Source organism: Danio rerio, chromosome 16 (assembly GCF_049306965.1).
Source record: "Danio rerio strain Tuebingen ecotype United States chromosome 16, GRCz12tu, whole genome shotgun sequence".
NCBI classification, from domain to species: domain Eukaryota; kingdom Metazoa; phylum Chordata; class Actinopteri; order Cypriniformes; family Danionidae; genus Danio; species Danio rerio.
In genome coordinates, this window is record NC_133191.1 from 2,676,319 (window position 1) to 2,699,105 (window position 22,787).

General features: G+C 38.7%; 1 protein-coding gene across 2 annotated transcripts in view; it reads right to left on the bottom strand.

The window, feature by feature from the left end:
* Positions 1–2,760: 2,760 nt before the first annotated feature.
* Positions 2,761–22,787, bottom strand: part of wdr26a (WD repeat domain 26a) — a 31,455-nt gene continuing 11,428 nt past the window's right edge. The window contains exons 6-15 of one of the 2 annotated variants that reach the window (XM_073925693.1): positions 19,977–20,133; positions 19,621–19,759; positions 18,298–18,438; positions 16,514–16,633; positions 11,775–11,920; positions 11,613–11,691; positions 9,671–9,800; positions 7,911–8,105; positions 5,903–6,447; positions 2,761–3,182 (exon numbers count right to left, since the gene is read on the bottom strand). In XM_073925693.1, the coding sequence (XP_073781794.1) occupies positions 6,425–6,447; positions 7,911–8,105; positions 9,671–9,800; positions 11,613–11,691; positions 11,775–11,920; positions 16,514–16,633; positions 18,298–18,438; positions 19,621–19,759; positions 19,977–20,133 (1,130 nt within the window). In that variant the 3' untranslated portion in view covers positions 2,761–3,182; positions 5,903–6,424. Of the gene's footprint in view, positions 3,183–5,902; positions 6,451–7,910; positions 8,106–9,670; positions 9,801–11,612; positions 11,692–11,774; positions 11,921–16,513; positions 16,634–18,297; positions 18,439–19,620; positions 19,760–19,976; positions 20,134–22,787 lie in introns of both variants that reach the window. The other variant, XM_073925692.1, reaches the window with a different exon arrangement.

The following is a 22,787-nucleotide window of genomic DNA, read 5'->3' on the forward strand; positions in this document are numbered from 1 at the left end:
AACTCGGTCCTGAAGGGCTGGTGTCCTGCATATTTTAGTTCAAACCACAATTAAACACACCAGAATCAGCTAATCAAGTTCTTTCTAGGTGTACTAGAAACCTCCATCACCGAGTTTAGACACCCCTGTTCTAAACCCATAGAAATGTCTTTGACAGCCCAATTTACTGCCATAATAGACAAAATAAACGCGATGGGAGTGGCAGGATCTGTTTGGATACCGATATTCTTACTGATATCATCCCTTGTGTTTGTGCAGAGGGAAACTTGAAACTAGTTTGGATCAAAGAAGGATTAAGTAAATCAGTAAATGATGGAGAAAATTAAATTTTGGGGTGAACCGTCCCTTTAAGGAGAATTTTCTGTATGCTTTTTTAAATTCTAAAATGCATTTATTTCTTGATTCTAGGATTTGTTATGCTGCCTGCAGATTTAAAATTCATATCAAAATAAAAATAATGATGCAATATAGTGCACACACACACACAAACACATACACACACACACACAAACATTCTTTAAAAAAAAAAAAAATGAAAACAGCTGCCATTTATAAGGGGTAGTTCACCCAAAACTGACAATTCTGTAATGTTTTATTCACCCTTTAAATGTTTGAAACCAGCCAGAGTTTCTTTAATCTGTTGAACACAAAAGATAATTTGAAAACTGTTGGAAACCTGTAAGCATTGACTTGTCATGTTTCTAACATTCTTCAAAGCGTCTTTAAAGAGAGTCAATGGTTACAGGTTTCAAACACTATGAAAAATGTTGGTTTTTCTAATTTGAAAGTTAACAGGCTTCTAACATTCTTCAAAGTATCTTCTTTTTGAACACAAAAGAGTTTGATAGTCAGTGGTTACAGGTTGCCAACATTTTTCTAACTATCTTTAGTGTTTAAAAAAAAAAAAAAAGACACTTCGAAGATTGTTAGAAACTGGTTAACTTCCAAAATAGGAAAAACAAATACTATCAAAGTCGATGGTTACAGGTGGAAGTTAACCGGTTTCTAACATTCTTCAAATTCTCCTCTTTTTGACCACAAAATATGCTATAGAAAATGCAGGAAACCTGTAACCATCGACTTTCATAGGGTTTCTTTTTTTGGGAGTTAACCCGTTTCCAACATTCTTCGAAGTCTCTTCTTTTGTGTTCAATAGAGGAAAGCAACTCATAAACCAGTGGAGGGTGAGTAAATCTTTGGGTGAACTGTCCATTTAATGGTTCCATCACCTTTAAAGCTGATGAATGCTAACGGTTCAGCCAATCAGACAACAGTACAGCTGATCACATTCATGACTCCTCAATGTTATTATTCGATGCTGTCGTTCAGAAGAGAGGTTGTTCGTTGTTCATTTGAGATTATTGTCATCGGTTTGTTCATTTGTTTTTACATATTTGCATTTGTGGTGTTTCTTAAATAAAATGAAGACGTAAAAATGTTATTCACAGACCTGTCATGAGTTATTCATCACGCTTCAGAATCCAGCTTCACTGTTAGAGATACCCCAGAGCTGACTGGATGTAGTAAAGCAGGTGTTTCATTCAGAAAGATGGGGAAAAGGGTTTGGGGAGAGTTATTACAGCCTAACAGACTCCTCCTGCTCATCATTTCTGTTTGTTGTCAAAACTGACAGCTGGAGGGGGCGTGGTTACGTATGTTAGCCCCACCCACTACCTCAGACATAATGATTTAACTAAGAACAAACAGGTGCATTTGCAGACTTTGATTAAAGATTACCATAGATGTATACATTAGATGTCGCCTGGCCTATTGTTGTCTACTGGACGGAATGCGTCAATAGCGCCGCCATCTTGGTACAGGGTAGCGCTCCTTTGAAATGAACGCGGGACCTAGGTACAGTGGAGGACTGTGGCCACATAAAGCCAGAGATATACACATATTTCTATGATCGGGAGTTTTCCTGGATGTTAGTATGTAATTTTTTTTCTAATTACGAAAATTAAAATTTTACATCACTTTTCTACATTGATGGATCAGTGACCGCACAGGCATTCCTGACAAAAAGCTTGTGTTTGTGTGTACAGAAATGTATTATTCACCCTCCCTGTTAAATTTAATCTAATCATGTCCTGAAACACAGCTCCTCTCCTGCTTTCACTGCTCATACTGACGGAGGGAGCGACTCGTTTGTGAATGAATCCCCCGAACGACTCTTTCACTAACGTTAGCCGACAATAATACAGGTTTCTGGCAGCGCAGCATCTCGTTGTCATATTTCTTTTGCATTGTTTGCTGATTGTATTCAACAAAACTAGCATAAGCCGAGTGTTTAGTGCGAGTTGGAGCTGCTTTGCTGTATGGTGAATGCAGTAAGTGACTGTTATCATCAATAACGTTACCTGATTAGCACAAAAGTTCAGAACATACAAAAACAGAAAAAAACTTAATATTACCTATGAAATGTTCTGCCTTTGTGCTTTGTTTTCTTTGTTTGCTCGTTACTACACCCGTAGACAGCGCTAAAGTCCCGCATCTTCACGTAATAACACTGTCTTGACTAGTGCGGTTGAATGACATTTGTCCTGGGAGCACTGTACAAATATGGCGGCGCTATTGACGCATGCTCAGGGTCCCTATGCGACATCTTGTGTATATATCCATGAAAGATTACAAGCGCAAACATTTTTTTTTTTCTCAACGAGATGCACAAGCAATGCGAGCTAACAAAATCACTATGGCTAGCTTTGATTTCAGGTGTACTTTACCGACTTTTGGACAAAAGTGAGGACTCGCTCCGGCTAGTCTTAAAACCCTGAATGCTTTATTGAAAGTATGTATACATAACACCTCTCCTACAGAACATTACATAATAGTACAATCACTTAGAATAATAACACACTGAAAATGCAGGACAGATCCTCGTGAACCTGACCGCAATAAACTTAGGCCAAAAGTCTAGCTTAGTTCACCAGCCCGAAGCACAACAACCTCAAAACCTAAGACTGGAAGGAAACACAAATATTCAGAAGCAAAGGAAAGGAAAGCAGTTCAGTTGCATAAACCAGAACGTACAACACCACGAGTGTGCGAGATCTCCACGTGTGAGGGTGTTTCTGCATGCACCGCTTTGCCTTTTTTTTCTCGGCGTCACTCAGAACAGGTCAGGGTACGAGTAACCTGTACAAGGAGTTTACCTGATGCAGGTGAGAAACGCTTAACATCTGTAAGGGAGGATACATGGCGAGAAATACACACACGCAAGTCTGTATTAATATATATATTATTTATATATATTTATATCTATAGATTCTTCATATGAAGAGCACATAATTACAGAAGAACTCAAAGTAGGCAATGTAGTTCGCTGGAGTGATCACACTCTGAACACCCAAATCATTAAGAGTACACCTGTACTGATGCTATGAAAGTATAAGAAATTCACCGATAGAAAAAAGCATTTAAGAGGCCACTTGCCGAGATATATACCATAATACAAGGGTAAAGCAATAAAGCCAACAGAAAATAAACAAAATAAAAGTCAATAAAACGACGAGTAATCCTAAACACGTTAAAAAAAAGCATTAAAGGGGAAGTGAAGCGCACTAGTTAGCATTGTTTTGTACACTGGATTCCACTTCAATGAAAATTTACTAAACTAACTCTATTGATGAAACCGTTTAGCAGAACACAGCATGTTTTACTGTAGATTTTAGACCTAGGGTGAATATCGCTGTCTGACGTCACGGGGTTGGTTCCGTTCCCTCAGCTGAACAGATACAGTGGAAGTAATAGACTGAACACCCTAATTTAACACACTGCATGAAGATGTGGACGTGGAGCTGCTGCAAATACAAGCATCAGATGTATGTATATGTATGTATGCACACACGTTTCAGCACACGCAATCCAGCACATACAATCTAGGCAGGGGCGAACCATATAGGGTTAACACAGATGTTAATGTTATTAATGTCTTCTTGGACCTGGTCATCAATATATATATATATATATATATATATATATATATATATATATATATATATATATATATATATATATATAGGAATTTTGTTTGCGATTGACATTCAATATAATACACTGAACAGTTTTCAATCAATCATTATTTTGCTGACAGTAAATATCGCTGATACTTGACAGGTTTCAATCATATAATGGATTCATTTTAATAAAGGAAACAATAGCAAGTTAATATTTATAGGCTATAACGCATCTTTATATGTAATACAAATCTTATATGTATATATATATATATATATATATATATATATATATATATATACATATACATATATATATATATATATATATAAATATATATATATATATATATACATATACATATATATATATATATATATATATATATATATATATATATATATATATATATATATATATATATATATATATACACACATACACACATGTATACCATAACGTGTATAACACTGTATTAATATATTACTCAAGTAATTTAAATAGTATTTATTTGCTTAAATAATGGTCAATTCAGTTTTAACTAATTATTTTTATTTATACAAGTACCAAAACTGCATAGATGTTAAAACGATCGTTACGATATAATAATGACTGAAATGGGAAACCATGTTGTGAAATGCAGTAGGAGGCGATAATGCTCCTGATCCGTCATTAACCTCATATGGTTCGCCCCTGCCTAGATCGTCTGTCCTGGATTGTGTGCTGAAGCATGTGTGGGTCTGCGATTCTGCAGCTGGATATCTCACGCCTGTCTGGGTTACAACTATGGTTTCAAAAAGGTGCGGTACTTTCACTTTTCACTACTACAGCCCCTCATCTCTGCTCATGTTCAGACCAAACAAGGATCGGCGCTGTTTTCACGGCAGGTACATGTTGAGAGACTTAGTATAAGGGAATACGTATTGAAATAATACACACAGACTAGACTAAGTAAAGCAGAAAGTCACGTATGACGCGTCAGGCAGCTCTGGAGCAGCATGAGAGTGGACCACAGTGCATCAAACCAAAGGTGTTAACAAAAGAAAAATACACAACTTCAAACACTTAAATGCTTAAATCTGCGATGGACGTCCACAACTTCCTGCACTGGGTTAAATTAGGCTGTCTCGTATCTGTGTTCAGTCCGTTACTACCATGGTTGAAAAAAATACAGGCAGTCAGGCAGCGTAACACAGAGAGTGGACCAAAGCGCATCAAATGATCGATAATTAAAAAGGAAAAAAAGAAAATAGAATAAATATATATGTTTATATTAGACACACATCTGATGCTTGTATTTGCAGCAGCTCCACGTCCACAACTTCACGCATTGGGTTAAATTAGGCTGTTCAGTCTCTGTGTTCAGTCCTTTAATTCCACTGTATCTGTTCAGCTGAGGGAACAGAACCAACCCTGTGACGTCAGACACAGCGATATCCTCCCTAGGTCTAAAATCCACTATAAAACATGCTGTTTTCTTCAAAATGGATTCATTAATCAAGTTAAATTAATACATTTTCATTAAAGTGGAATCCAGTGTTCAAAATAATGTAAACTTGACCGAGTGCTTCATTTCCCCTTTTAAAAATAATATGAAACGAGACGAAAACAACGGAGCGCTCGCCACAAACACATATTTGGGAGTTCGTTCCTCTCACACACACACATTCACTGCGAAAACGACCTTGATTTCGTGACATGAACAGCTACTAGCCACTTACGGAGGCCGATATTTACATGTGTTTGTAACCTAGCAGGACGTTTAGCATGCTGGAAGTCTACGGGTCGCGGGTGTTTAATGCGTCTTCGTCAATTTCCATCTCCAGAAGAAAGAATAACAACCGATCAAATCGTTGCCACGAAAACAAAAACATGAGTGGGTTCGTTAAGCTGTTAAAAATGGCTGTCATTTAAAATAGTGGAGAATAAAGGAAAACATTACCTCTGCTGGTGAAGACACTCACTTTCAAGCGGACGAGGCGGCCAAAAGAAGTTCATGCTGAGAAGTAAGGATATGATTGGTTTTCTCTCCGCATTTTTAGTCTCCTCGCTGACTGCATATTACCGTACGGAACACAAAGCAAGCCTGAGGCCTTGATTCATTCACAATAATAAATTAAAGCGGTAATAAATAACTCTGTGTGTGTGTGTTTGTGTGTGGGCGTGTCCAGGAGGCAGTCGTCCACTCAGTGTTTGCAGGAGGAGGCGGAGCTTCCACCGAGGGGGCATGTCCTCATCATGTCCGTCAAGTGATGCGGCGCACGGATGCGAAGTCAGATGGAGAAAAGGTGGCCGCCGGCGTCATGTTTAATCGAGTGAAACGGCGTCTCCGCGGGTGGGGATGTGAAACCGCCTGGAAAAAACTGCCGTTCCATTTACTTCATTTCTCATTCTTTATTCACAGAAGTCTATAGTGTGTCTCACTGTGTGTTTCCCGAAGTGGACATCTGCTCCAGAGTCAACATCAACTGTCCATGCTATAGCATTCTACTGAGGAGACAAAACACTTCAGTTATTCAGCTGTTTCCAATGTAATAGGGACTTTTAATTTGTAGTAAGTCGTGTTGTTATATGCTTATTTTATGCGGCTGCCATTTTAAAAATGAGAGCGAGGATGCAGTGGATGCAATTATTTTTTCTCAGTCATGTTGCTTTTCAATTGTAAGATCGCCTTCGCATGCATATTGGACCATCCTAATGCTGCGTTCACACCAGACGCGGCACGCGAGTGATTTACATGTTAAGTCAATGCAAACGTGCGAATAGACATCCTGCGGCACGATACGCGCGAACGGCGCGGCGCAAATGACGAGTATGGCGCGGGGCGAATTCAGCAATTTGCACGTTAGACGCGCTTAGCGAGCGTTTCGCGCGAATCTCTCGAATTTGAAAATCTGAACTTCAGCAGACATTCGCGCTGCGTTAACCAATCAGAAGCTTGCTCTTGTGGGGGCGTGATTGTGACATAGAACCTGTTGATGGTGTCCCAGGGGAAATCCTCCAGCTGACACCGACAACAAGTCATCAAACTGGGCTGGGCTCAGTCAGAAGCACCGCTGAAAGCCTCCGTTATCCAGGTTCAGTTTCTGGAGGAGTTAATGAGCTCACAGAGCTGGATGCACCTCTGAAAGGATGTAGTGGACTCAGACACGGCCCTAAACGTATCGACACTGTTTTTCAGTCTTCATAAAGCACATAAACACTGCTATTTTCTCAATAAAATCCATTTTAGCCATTTAGCTATGAAGCTAGAGTCACCGGGCAGACAGAAGCCCTGCCCATCACGCGAATCCGCGTCTGTTCTGAAGTGAATTTGACACGCGATTGAAGCAGATTTGACACGCGAATGTCCTTGCGGCTATTTACGCGCAAATAGCGCGATTTATCCGCGCGTACCGCGTCTGGTGTGAACACAGCATTATTGTCGAACCCTGCTTTTAAGAGTTATTATCCGTATTTATTTCAACCAGCCAAAGTGGCTAGTGCGAGTGTCTGTCTTACCAGCCACCGCTGAAATCGACCCGCATATGGCGGGTTGGCGAGTGTTAATGGTAATCCCTGGTTATAAATATAAAATGGGTCTCAGACCAGACATGAAGCTCTGCATTAAATAACATTAAACGTTATGCCTTTTAAAATATGAACATTTATTTTACTCCAGTGTTTTCAATCTGCGCTCGCCTGCTGATCCTGATGGCGCTTGTGTTTACATTACTTTTCATCTCATTTTGCGCTTGAACAACTAAATGTATACGTATGCCTATTTGACTGAATGTATTTTAATTAAATTACATGATCGATGCTGTAAAATGTAAAATGGTCTCATAACTGGATGCTTCTGTGCACGTACTACTCGTTTATACTGAGCACGGTGCATTGTAAAAAGCACTACAGGTGTAGAGATGAATCCAAATTGAACAGGGCAGAATGAAGCAGTGTTATTTTCATACCGGTGAGTCCGTCGGTGTCCTGGGAGTCGAGGAAGGGCGCCGGACCCCAAACCCTGACCGTGCCGTCATCAGAGGCGCTGGCCATCAGGCCTGGCAGCACCGGATTCCAGCTCACACAGTTGACGGTGCGTGTGTGTCCTGTCAGCTCGGCGATCGGCAGCTCGCTACGCTTGTGCCAGATGTAAACTTTGTGATCTGAAGACAAAACATAGATCAGAAAACCTCATCAGACCTCAATGCTTTCAGCCAGATACACACTCTTACATTACCTTTAGTCATTAACAGATGGTTTTGTCCAAAGTGACTTACAATTGAGGAGGCATTCAGCGATTCAACGAGAAGAGGCAACACACAAAACAAGTACATATAAACTGAGAAAGTTTACTATCCATTCAAATTGACTCCCCTTTCATTATGTTGGGGGCTGTTTTTGCCCTATTGACTTCCATTATGAAGACATTTATTGAGTGCAAAGCCATGACAGCATATAATCATGCATTGTTGGCATTTTTCCCTGTTGTGAAGTACAATGTGTAATTTTTACTGTCTATAATCAATTGGCAGCAATAACCCTTCAGATAAGCAGGTGCAAAAAAGTTACTTGCTATTACATGGAGTAAAACAGCAATTATACACCGGCCACTTTATTAGGTACACCTTACTAGTACCGGGTTGGACCCCTTTTGCCTTCAGAACTGCCTTAATTCTTCGTGTCATAGATTTAACAAGGTACTGGAAATATTCCTCAGACATTTTGCTCCATATTGGCATGATAGCATCACGCAGTTGCTGCAGATTTGTCTGCTGCACATCCACGATGCCAATCTCCCGTTCCACCACATCCCAAAGCTGCTCTATTGGATTGAGCTCTGGTGACTGTGGAGGCCATTTGAGTACAGTGAACTCGTTGTTATGATCAAGAAACCAGTCTGAGATGATTCAGGCTTTATGACATGGTGCGTTATCCTGCTGGAAGTAGCCGTCAGAAGATGAGTACATTGCGGTCATAAAGGGATGGACATGGTCAGCAACAATACTCAGGTAGGCTGTGGCACTGACACGATGCTCAATTGGTACTAATGGACCTAAAGTGTGCCAAGAAAATCTCCCCCACACCATTACAACACCACCAGCAGGCTGAACCGTTGATACAAGGCAGGATGGATTCATGCTTTCATGTTGTTGAAGCTAAATTCTGACCCGACCGTCCGAATGTGGCAGAAGACATGGAGTTAAAATTGTTTCTCTTCCCAACAGGGAAACCCACCAACAATCAAGAATACACATAGATATGTTGTAATGGATTTTATGAACAAATAATGTGAATATAGTGGAAGTCAATGGGGCAAAAACAGCCCCAAACATAACGAAAGGGTAGTCCATTTGCGCAGAGTGTATTGTTGAGGTAATATGTGTCAAAATGAGATTGTTTCAGCAAATGGAATGATTTTTGATGAATACAGAGAAAGTTGTGGCCAAATTAAGCCTCGAAATCACCTCAGAGTGGAGGAAAACATCCCTAACAGCACACAAGGGTTAATATAAAGAGAGTGTTTCTACAGGTGGTTTGTCAATCCCACTCATTTGTGTGAGGCACATCTTGTTTACGAGGTATGGAGTGATTGTGAGAAAGTGTTTGGTGCAAAACTGGTGCAAGTGTCAGTTAGAGAGAGGAAAGAGTGTGTTTTCTACGGGTTGTTTGTCAAGCCCACTCACCTGGTGTTCAATAATAATGTTTTGAGATTGTCGTGTGATCTTACCTTCACTGCCACTCGCGATAAAGTCTTCGTTGTATCCTCCAAAGCAGGAGTGGATGGTGTAGAAGCCCTGAGTCACACCCTGGTACTTCCGGACTAATACCCGGTCCTGCAGGTCCCACAGATGAACCCCCTAAACCACAGCACAGGAGCATACAGTTCACTGCTGATTCAGGCTCACACACACACTTTAACTACAAAAACAAGTGGTCATTCACACAGAGTGGGACAAACGTGAGACGCAGTGCTCAGGAATGATAGCAAAAATAAATCTTCTGCCATTTTAACTTGTAATAAAGCAATTGTCATGCCAACTTGTGTTACTATGAACAAAAGCAGAACGCTTGTCCAGCCTCCGAGCTCTTCTGATTGGTCTACTGCTTTGAAACTCACATTTGAGTTATTTATTATTTAAGTTAGTTATTAAGTCGAGTTGTGCGTCAAAGCTCTTTTAACTTAAAAAAATTAAAGTGAGCGTAACAGTAGCGAAGGTCCGTCAAGCTCATGTTCACATAGAAATACAATGGAAAAGTAGCACATTTGAATGAAAGAATGCACTCTGAGTGAATGACCCATAATATGTCAAACATACTTGGAGTGAGCAGAATGAGGAGGATACTACCCTTGACCTAGTTAAGGGTGCTTTCACACCTACACTTTTGTTTGGGAACCTGTCTCGTTTGCCCAGTTAGCGCGGTTCGTTTGGCATATGTGAAACCAGCAATCGCGCTAGGATCCACGCCAAATCAATCGCTCCGAGATCGTTTGAATGAGGTGGTCTTGGCTCGATTGAAACGAGATCTGGAGTGGTTCGATTGCAGTGAGAAAGCGATACGATCCAAGCGCGGTTATATCACTGTGTTTTATGGATATGTAATAGGCTTACGGCTATACGAAGAGAGAGTTATGAGTAGAGCGGGAAGTTTTGCGAGTCTCTGGATGCCCACAAACGAATGATAATCTCCCGGTAAGTCTCCCGGTCCTCAAATAGGCTACATCACGCACCCTTCTCAGAACAACTAAATCGATTCAAAGGTGTGAAAGCACCCAAAGTCATTCATTAGCTATTAGTTGACTGGCACGTTCAGTAATAAGCTGTTTAAATCAGTGGTGCCCAACCCCCCGGGCCAGTACCGGTCCATGGATCAATTGGTACCGGGCAGCACAAGAAATCCTGAATTGTTCTAAATTAGTCTAAACAATCTTTTATTCTGAAAAATGATTAGTATTATTTAGTTACTTCTTGGTCATTTGAGCGCCCAAATTTAACGCACAAGCCGTAAAATGAGTAAGAAACAGACGTCTTTGCAAAGGGGAAAATGCCAAGTAAAGGACAAGCTAACTGCCAAGGAATGGATCCGCAACCCGTTTGTCAACAAATCAGGTGAATCCAGCATGTAGAGAACTGACCAATCAGCCTTATATTTTGTAAGCAATATACAGATTTGAGTAGACTAATTATCTCAGAAAAATCTTCTCCATGAATAAAGCTTGTATCTGCGTTGCAGCACTGTTTTGTCAGCTTGTCATCCTCTGAGACATCGGTTGATAGTCACCTAGCACTCCCCCTGCCCACGGGCCGCAGTAAAATTGTCAAGAGTTGACCCGTCCACGGTGATGAAAAGGTTGGTGACCATTGATTAAAATGATGAATGAGTTTTTAATTAGCCTTATTGTGTGCTGGAGTTCCTGTAAGTTGTTGGAGACCCCCAAAACCAAAATATGAAAAAATGACCTCTTTAAATGCATAACAGGAGCTCTTTAATTCGATTGTAATACAATAATGTGTACCTTTCGTAAAGCTGGCTTGAAACAAAAGTGCTACACAAACTTGAATTGAGTTAAATATCCAAATAGTTTGATTAAATCTGACGAATATTTCTATGATTTTATCAAACTCAAACAATAAAAAAAAAATCCTGCAGATTTAAAATGTGATGCTCACCTGAGTTGCGACGTTTAACAGAGCTAATCTTCCATTCTTTGACACGGTGAAGGACATTATAGGATGGTCCTCTTGAACTCTGTAAGAGACAATAACATTGTACACACACTAACACAACTGCACATATCTAAATGCAAAAGGTGTGAAATGCAGCAAACGCACATGTTTCTGTCAGTCAGGTCTTCAAAGTTGTATCCTCGTATGCGCTGATGTGTGTCTGAGGCCAGAACTGTCCTGCCGTCACCCAAACACCACAGACACTGAACACGGACGCCTTCCCAAGAGTCTAGCAGGTTCCCGTCCAGATCCTGACCAAAGACACACTCATCGTCATCCAACAATTATCAGTGCATAAAAACAAAACCTCAAAATACTGCTTAATGAGAGGCTGCAGATGGAGATACCCAAGGTCCTAAATCAACTCAAAAACATGCAGTTATTATAATAGGTTACATTTCATTGCACATGAGGGCGCTGTTTACATTTTCTGCAAATCTAAACTACCTTAACTTTCACTGAACATTTCAGATGACAAATCCACTAGAGGGTGCAGTCCAAATTTTTGCGAATCTAAATTATGCTTTATTGCACATTTCTAACGACTAATCCACTAGAGGGCGCTGTTTACAATTTTGGGAATCTAAATTGTTATGTTTCATTGAACATTTTAGATGACAAATCCACTAGAGGGTGCTGTCTACAATTCTGAATAAATTTACACTTTATTGCTAATTTCAAATGTCTAATCCACTAGAGGGAGATTTCTACATTTTTGGCAAATCAGAATTACGTTGACTTTTATTGCACATTTTTGATGACTAATCCACTAGAGGGCGCCGTCTACAATTTTTGTGAATCTGAATTACGTTACATTACACATTTCCAATGACTAATCCACTAGAGGGTGCTGCCTACAATTATTTGCAAATCTGAATTACATTATTTCCATTGCACATTTCTAATGACTAATCCACTAAAGGGCATTGTCTACAATTTTTGCGAATCTAAATTGCTATGTTTTATTAAACATTTTAGATGACAAATCCACTAGAGGGCGCTGTCTACAACTTTGTGAATCTTAATTATGTTTATTGCACATTTCTAATGAGTAATCCACTAGATTGCTCGGTCTACAATTTTAGCAAAATTTCGTTACAATGCACATTTCCGATGACTAATGCACTAGAGGGCGCTGTCTACAACTTTTGTGAATCTGATTTACGCTACATTACATTGTACATTTCTAATGACTAGTCCACTAGAGGGTGCTGTCTACATTTTTGTACCCAACAGTTACCGAGCATCAAAACAAAACATCAAACATCTGCTTAATTAGACACTCTCCACATGCATATGGAGGTGCCCGAGGTCATATTCCAACTCAAAATATATGCAATCATTAAAAATAATAATAATAATAATCGATAAAAATGACTATAATTTTAATCAATGATGTGTTAGATTGATCAACACTGGCATTTATAATGTTGGAAAATATTTCCATTTTAAAGGTAACAATTTACTCACAGAATTTAAACATATTTTAAACATTTTACCAACCCAAACTAACAACACGCATTTTTAAAACAAGAAGACAGGAATTTTTACACATTTTAAGGGTATTTGTGAACAATTACACCGGGGTTACTACATTCACACAAAAAAATAATAAATAAATTAAATGAATAAATAAATAATTCATTTTAAATTTATTTTCACTTACTTAAATCACAAAACAAAGCACTTAAAACAGGAGAAAAAAACTCAAACTGAAAAAAAAACATGTTTATTTGATAAAACACCAGGCAGTTTTTCTCTTTACTTTTAATTGGTTGATGTGTGTAAAATAAGCACAGAACTGTTCAATAAACCACACACAAAGATTAGGTTGAACCAATAAGGATTCAGCATTAATCTAAATCAAATCAAGCTTTATGTAATAATTCTGTAGCACCAAATTTGAAAGCTTGTTTAACATTAGCAGGTTTACGTTTACACCACCAGTTTGATCCTGGATTTAATTTCACAGTAGACCTTCACTTTAACCTTGTTGCTCTCTTTCTTTAAACTTTAAATTCAGTGAGGGATTAACTTTAAACCTGCTACTGAAGAGGTTTAAATGGTCAAAATGGCAGCACTTATTTGGTACTGAAGAATAAATAAATAAATAAATAAATAAATAAATAATAATAATAATAACAGACAGTTATTCGCCAGTATTTACAATTTTTAGTTCTGTGTTTGAGCTTTTTTTGTTTTGTTTTCCAGGCTACTGATGACATTGTCAATGTTAGTTGAACTTAAAGGTGCAGTAGGTGATCTGCCAAAATGCTTTGAGAACACAGTCCCTCCCAAAGCCACGCCTCTGGAATGACATTAAAGATGACAGTAGACAACACACTAGATCATGTCATTTACCAGTTAGAAACTCTACAATACTTTATAATACTACAATACCCGATGAAAAACTGTATTATATCGAGCATGTTTTTAGTTGTGTAGCAGCAGAGCTTGTCATAATGTGCAGTATTTCATGCATGCAAGGATCGCTGGTCTTACACCCCATTCACACAGGGCGTCAGCATCAATGCTTTAAATTCAATTTGAATGGGTGACGTCAGGCGTTGCCGAACTGCATTGTGGATCCGTCTGCGCCGCTTCAGAGACATTGCTCACTGCAGAAGTTAGGACTAGCTCAACTTTTCAAGCACCGACTGAAGCGTCAGCCAATTAGATTGCTGTATGCAAATACACCAGCTAGACAGTGGCCTATTGCTGACTGACATTCATTGGCTGACGCTGCTATGACAATCACGTCAGCCCCAACTTCAGTCAAGCGTTGACGCTGAAGCCCCGTGTGAATGGGGCGTTACTGTCTCACACGCTTTGTCCTAAAGCCACTACTGTATGCTTAATGTTTGGCCGGCGGCATGCAGGAATTACACTTATTACTAAGCCATACTTGCATGCTATTTCAGAGCGAGTATTCAGAGTAGCGGTAAACAATATAGGGAGCACATCACAGGCGGTCACTGTTCAGAAATGGACCGATGTGATGGGAATATAAAAGCAACTTCAGCTCAGTAAAGCAGGCTAGGCGGAAAAGCGCTATTTACTGGTGTTTTGTTGTTAAACTAAATAAAATCTACATTACTGATGCTGTAAAACGACCTTATGAATCTGAAAATAGTCACATCAATCTCTTACTGGAAGATTTCAGTGGCTGAACAACACTTCTGTGCATTTAACCCATTCATAACAACACAATCTACATCAGCTTTGCGAGACTAAAATAGCTTTAAAACAGATCATTACCTGTCTAACAGAAATACTTCAGCATGGTGTCGTCCTTCCTCCACTGTGCAAAACCAACTCCAATATTGATTCAGGATTTTTCAAATTTTTGACTCAGCATTTGTTTTCACCGATGTCTCTCTCTCTCTCTCTCTCTCTCTCTCTCTCTCTCTCTCTCTCTCTCTCTCTCTCTCTCTCTCTCTCTCTCTCTCTCTCTCTCTCTCTCTCTCTCTCTCTCTCTCTCTCTCTCTCTCTCTCTCTCTCTCTCTCTCTCTCTCTCTCTCTCTCTCTCTCTCTCTCTCTCTCTCTCTCTCGTGCACGTGAACGCGGCAGATCTGTCTGTGTGAACGGGAGCGGAGATGTACAAATCTACATTTGTTGACAGTTACTTATCATAATTATGGGAATTATGGGCTTGACAAATTTTAATTGGATGAACATTTTTTAGTTTTATGCCTTACCCAGAATATATAAACGCATATAAACACTTTTAGATCATTTACTTTAATCATTACTATTGGACTGTGAAGAGACTTTCAACCAGCACAACAACACATGTTTCTGAAGACGATCACCTGCTGCACCTTTAAAATTAAAATGCTGTCATACAGAGCACAACGTGACACAAGGTCAAAATAACAAAAAAATATGCAAGTTCATCACATTTATAATCGATTTTAGACAGACAATATCAGAGTTTAAACATCAGAAGAGTTAAGAAAGCAATATATTGCGGAATAACACAGATTTTTAGCATTGTCAACTAATTTTTTTAAATGTTATTTTGATTTTGCGTTTTCTACAACAAAAGAAATGCACCAATGGCAATATTTTGAGATTTGGAAGAACCATCAGAGTTAATTTTTATACAATGAAGTTGTTCACATCACTTATCCATCCACAGAATTTGTAATGTAGTCGAGTGTGTAAACATTTAGCTGCTGTTCGGATATCTCTGGGACAAAAGCAGCTGCATGAAAGCTAAAGCTTTAAATAAAAGTGAAGCTATCAACAAAAGCACGACCACTACTATGTTTACAAACATAAGCGCAGCCGATTAGAGCTCATTTCCGGTTGATGATGTCAGAATTTACCGGTGTTTTGGAATGGATGTGTGGAGGATCTTTTCCGGTAAAATTCTGCAACACTTTTGCCAGTGTGAACAGCGCTTTTCTGAATTTACCGCTAAAGTCGTTCCAGAAATTTTCCAGATATTTACCGGTGTCACTGTGTGAAAGGGGCTACTGTCTAAACATAACTTGATTTTTTATAAACCCAGATCAACAAATCCTTTAATAAATCTAAGATGCATCAATCCCCATCATTAAAGCCTCCCCTCCCTGTAATTTCTTCAGATGTGGAAATGAAACACTCAATAGCAATCATGTACATATAACATAAAACAGCAAAAATAAAGCTAAAAATTAATATTAACAAATAAAGTAAAGTCAAAATAAGAAATTTTTTTAAGGCACCCAAATCATTTTAGGGTGTTTTCAAGATAACTACTGTAGATCGCTTGTTTTGAAATGCTCTTTTGATGCTGGGCTGAAATGAGACCCGGATTGATGAGATTCACTCAGGTGTAACAAAACGACGGCACTTACACACTGGTAGAACTGGCCTCTCTGACCCCCGGTAACAAAACGCTTGCCGTCTGGATTCCAGGCCACGCTGGTCAGGCTGTCCTCATGAGACTGGCTCATTTTGGTTCTCAGTTCCCCTGTCTGGATGAGAAGAGGAACTTTAGAGGTGTCGAGCTGCTGCCAGAATGTTCAACTCAGGCTCGTTGCAAATACGTGCCTCAGCCTACATTTCTGCAGAACGTAAAATAAGTGTGCGTTTCAGATGACTAATCCACTAGAGGGCGCTCGCTGTGTAAAAACTAGGGGGTGCGGCCTATGTTTTTGCGAAAGAGAATCACATTACATTTTGTTGCACATTTCTGATGACTAATACACTAGAGGGCGCTGTCTTCAATTTTTACGAATCTGAAATACGTTAAATTGCACATTTTGGGTGACTAATTCACTAGAGGGCGGTGTCTACATTTTTGTGAATCTGAATTACATTACATCGCACATTTCAGATAGCAAAATTACTAGAGGGCGCTGTCTATGTTTTCAATTACATTTGTGATGACTATACCACTAGAGGGCGCCATCTAAATTGTTGTGAATTCACATATATTACATTGCACATTTCAGATGGCAAAAATCACTAGAGGGCGCCGCCTACAATTTTACAAATCTGAACTACATTATGTTTCATTACACATTTCAGATGACTAATCCACTAGATGGTGCTGTCCATTTTTGTGAATCTGAATTACGTTTCATTGCACATTTTACATGACAAATCCACTAGAGGGCGCTGTCTAGAATTTTTGCAAATCCGATTTATGTTTAATTGCACATATCCAATGACTAATCCACTAGAGGGCGCTGTTTACAATTTTTGCAAATCTGAATTATATTACATTGCACATTTCAGAAGACTACTCCACTAGAGGGCGCTGTCTACGTTTTTGCGAATCAGAATTGCATTACATTTTGTTGCACATTTCTGATGAATAATCCACTAAAGGGCGCCGTCTACAATTTTACGAATCTGAATTACCTTACGTTTCATCACACATTTGCGAGGACTAATCCACTAAAGAGTGCTTTCTAAAATTTTATTAATCTGAATTAAATTACTTTTCATTGCACATTTCAGAAGACTAATCCACTAGAGGACGCTGTCTACAATTTTTGCAAATGTGAATTTCCTTGTTACATTGCACATTTCCGATGGTTAATCCACTAAAGGGTGCTGTCTACATTGTTTGCAAATGTGAAATAGGTTATGTTTCATTGCACATTTTAGATGACAAATCCACTAGAGGGCGCTGTCTATATATTTAATCATCTGAAACGAGTTACTTAGGTTATGTTTTGTTTTTATTTGTGTCCTTCTTTGTACACGTCCACAAGAGGTCAAGGCTTAATTAACCAGAAGCAAATCACCTAGCGAACCACTGAACCCTTCCCTAAACTCGACCAATAGTGTTTTTGAAGACAAAAGTGCACCGCAACCACATAATTTTACATTATTTTTATCTTTTTTGTGAGACCGTGCTTTGATAAAAAGGTGAGGCAAACATATTCCCCAACAAATCATGAAATCTTTAAAATGTTTTATGGTTTTTATGAATTAAAACAAAGCTTTATTCTTCAACATCATATCCTTGTAAATATCATTAACATGAGAAGAAACAGTTGTTGTAGTCATACTGCCCCCTAGTGTTCATTTTACATACAAACTGCAGTCAAATAAACATCATTTGTAACAGTTTAAAAAAATAATAAAAAATTTCCACTGAGCCCTTGTTGAGAAAGTGGACCCTCACCTGAACATTCCAGAGCCAGAGCTCGGAGCAGTCGTCTGGGCCGCACGCTATCAGGTAAGTGTCATCGGGGCTCCAGGCCAGATAGGAAACCCCATAGGCATGACCTTCCAGAGTCTTGAGCTGCTTGAGCTGCTGAGAGTCCTGTTAAAAACAGTATTGGGGAGCTTACTGCAAAAATCCGCAATGATCAATTACTAATTACATAGCTAACACTTTAGAATAATAGTCCATTATTTAATGCATATACTAACATTAGCTAACAGCATTCATACACATTTTTACTACTAAAATTCCAGGTAAATATTCATGAGCTAATGTTTCATGTAATGTCTATGTACATGTGGTAAATAAGAGAAAGTGCACGTTCAAAATTATTACAGCTTATCAACGAAATGTGTCACAATCCATGCAGCTTGTTTATTTTTATATCTGTAAAATAGTTCTGAGAATATCTTGCTGTCTGTATGAAAATACTTAAGAAATGTTGGCTTGTGTTTGCACAAGACTTAAACTTTCCATGAGTTTTTCCTGAAAGATTTGCGTTTTTTTTGTTTTTCCAAACCTTTTCCAGGTCCATATGAGCCCTGAAGTAATATGAATAATCTCTGAAAGCATTTATTAATCATAGTTTAACATTTACTAACATGCATCATTATTATTTAATAATATACAGCTGGAACCAGTCTGGCCATTCTCCTGCGACCTCTGGCATCAACAAGGCATTTGCGCCCACAGAACTGCCACTCACTGGATATTCCCTGTTTGTCAGACCATTCTCTGTAAATCCTAGAGATGGTTGTGCATGAAAATCCCAGGAGATCAGCAGTTTCTGAAATACTCAGAGCAGCCCGTCTGGCACCAACAACCATGCCACATTCAAAGTCACTTAAATCCTCCCCATTCTGATGCTCAGTTTGAACTCCAGCAGATCATCTTGACCATGTCTACATGCCTAAATGCATTGAGTTGCTGCCGTGTGATTGGCTGAGTAGAAATTTGTGTTAACAAACTGTTAGACAGGTGTACCTAATAAAGTGGCCGGTGAGTGTACATTACATACTACATAACTAGTTTCATTGATGACCATTCAACAGCACCGCTTATGTTTAGAGGAATAAAAGCTGTATTTGGACAATATTTGTAAAGCAGACATAAAATTCTATAGTAGTATTATGAACAGTTCGATGGTATTTGCAATTATCCTTTAAACAACATCTAAATTAAACTGAACATGTGGATTGCTGTAGCAAAGTAATGCTGTACGACTCTGACGAGTGCCCTTGTTTCAGATAGATAGCTGTTTGCTCAGTGATATCTACTCACAGGGTCGACCTGCCAGATGATCACGGTGGTGTCTTTGGAGCCCGAGGCCAGTTTGGTGCCGTCGTTGGAGAACTTGCAGAACCAGACTTCATTGCAGTGCTCGGTCAGGATCTGCTGGGTGTAGCAGGGAAACTGCTTCCTGGAGATCACAGACACAGCAGTCAGGATGACCATACATATAAAGATATTTGTGTCCACGCAGACGGCTGATAGTGATCTGCTTATGTTGAGATGTTTTTAATTAGGCATGACTCCTTGTGACCAGCAGGTGTCCTCGGTGTGCTGCGACCTCATCTGAACCTGCTATGGGGTATATGACCTTTCAGTGTGGTAAATGGCACTGACGTGTGTTGTACCTGCTGCAGACGTGGTCAATGAGCAGCGAGACGTTGTCCAGGCCGCTGTCCAGCTTGGTGTTGTGGTAAAGACATCGATCTCTCTGCAGCTCCACCGCCTGACGGAGCAGAGTCTGCAGCCGCCGAGGAGGCAGCATCACTGACGGAGGGAGATACGCTGTACAGCACACACACACAGACACATGCACACACGCACAAACACCCAAACACACACACACACACACACACACACACAGACACATGCACACATGCACAAACACCCAAACACACACACACACACACACAGACACACACACAGACACATGCACACACACGGACACGCACACGCACATTCAAAATCACAAGCACATGTGCGCACATGTACAGACAGACACACACACACATACATACATACATACATACATACATACATACAGAAAACACAAAACACACACACACACACACAAACACACAAACACACACCGTTACAGACATACACATGTACAGGAGCACACACATACAGACACAAAAGCAAACACACAAACAGACAAAACACATAAACAACACACAGACAGACACAAACATACACACAAACAAACAAAACACACACAGTCAAAAACAAACACGCACAGACACACACAAAAACAAACACTCACACAAACAAAACACACACACACAAACACACAAAAACAAACACACAAACACACAAGCAGACAAAACACATAAACAACACACAGACAGACACAAACATAAACACAAACAAACAAAACACACACAGTCAAAAACAAACACACACAAACACACACACACCCAGACACACACACACAAAAAACACAAACAAACAAAAACAGTCAAAAACAAACACACACACAAAAAACAAACACACACACACAAACAAACACACACAAACAAAATAAACACATACACACACAAACACATACACACACAAACACACACAAAAAACAAACAAAAACAGTCAAAAACAAACACACCCACACACACACAAACAAACACACACACACGCACACACAAAAAACAGCCACACACAAACAAAAACAGTCAAAAACAAACACACACAAACAAACAGACACATATAGTCAAAAACAAACCCAGGTGCACACACACACAAACACACCCAGACACACACACACAAAAATAAACACAAACAAACAAAAACAGCCAAAAACAAACACGCACACAAAAAACAAACACACACAAACAAAATAAACACATACACACACAAACACAAACAAACAAACACACGCACACACAAAAAACAAACACACACAAAAAAACAAACACACACACACAAACACACGCACACACAAAAAACAAACAAACACAAACACATACGTACAAACAAACACACACACACACACACGCACGCACGCACACAGACAGACAGATGGAGCAGAGAGGCCGTGGAGGGTTAGACTCAGTTTGATCTGAATTCAGCCTGAACACAGGACACAAAGTGAACACTGTTTCTCCTCAACACTGTTTTGTTTATACGCAGCGCCCAGAACTCAGTTCGTCTCCTGAATCGGCTGAACTAAAATAGAACTGAACCGAACCCGAGCTGAAAAAACAGATTTACATGACACTGTGAAGAAGAGGAAACCAGAGGAGGGAATGAAGAGAGGAGGAATGAACAGAATAACCAAAAATCAACATTATTATTTATTAATGCTACTAGTGATACTAATGTTTATTATTATGATGCTACTGATTATTCATATTTATAATGATGCTAATAAAACAACAACAACAACATTTAACACCACTACAAATAATAATAATAATAATAATAATATTAATATTCTTTTTATTATCATTATTAACATTGCTTTTATTGTTAACATTCATTTTCCTTTCAGCATCCGCTGCGTAAAAAGTTGGCAGTTCATTCCACTGTGGCGACCCCAGATTAATAAAGGGACTAAGCCAAAAAGATGAATGAATGATTGAAAGAATATTCTTCTTATTATTATCATAGTTACCATTGTTATTATTAATAACATCAATTTATTCATTCATTCTCTATTCCACTTAGTCTTTTTATTAATCAGGGGTCACCACAGCGAAATGAACCGCCAACTAATCCAGTATATGTTTTACGCAGTAGATGCCCTTCCAATTATTAACATAATATTATTATGATTATTATTATTGTTGTTGCTGTTGTTATTATTCATACATTCATTTTCTTTTCGCCTTAGTCCCTTATTTATCAGGGGTCGCCACAGCGGAATGAACTGCCAACTCATCCAGCATGTGTTTTACGCAGCGGATGCCTTTCTTATTATTAACATAATATTATTATGATTCTCATTAATCATAACGATAATAATAATGATGAAAATATATTAATGATAATAATAATACTAAAATATAATAATAACTATAAATAAATACTATTATTATTATCATTAGTTATTAATTAACATTATTATTAATTAACATTGTTTTTATTTTTAACATGATTAATATGATGACTATTTTTATTTTTTATTAATAATAATGATGATAAAACAATATAAGAAGAAATATTATTAAATGTATAAATATATTACCATTATGATTAATAATAATAATAATAATAATAATAATAAAATTATAATAATAATTTTCCCACTGATGGGTTGCAGCTAGAAGGTGCATAAAACATATGCTGGTGGTTCATTCCGCTGTGGTGACCCCTGATTAATAAAGGGACTAAGCCAAAGAGAAAATGAATAAATAACAACAACAACAACAAACAACATTAATGATTACAAATGTCCTGAGCTAATCTGAATGATTGTTTTTAGGGTTGATTAAAGTATTTAACTA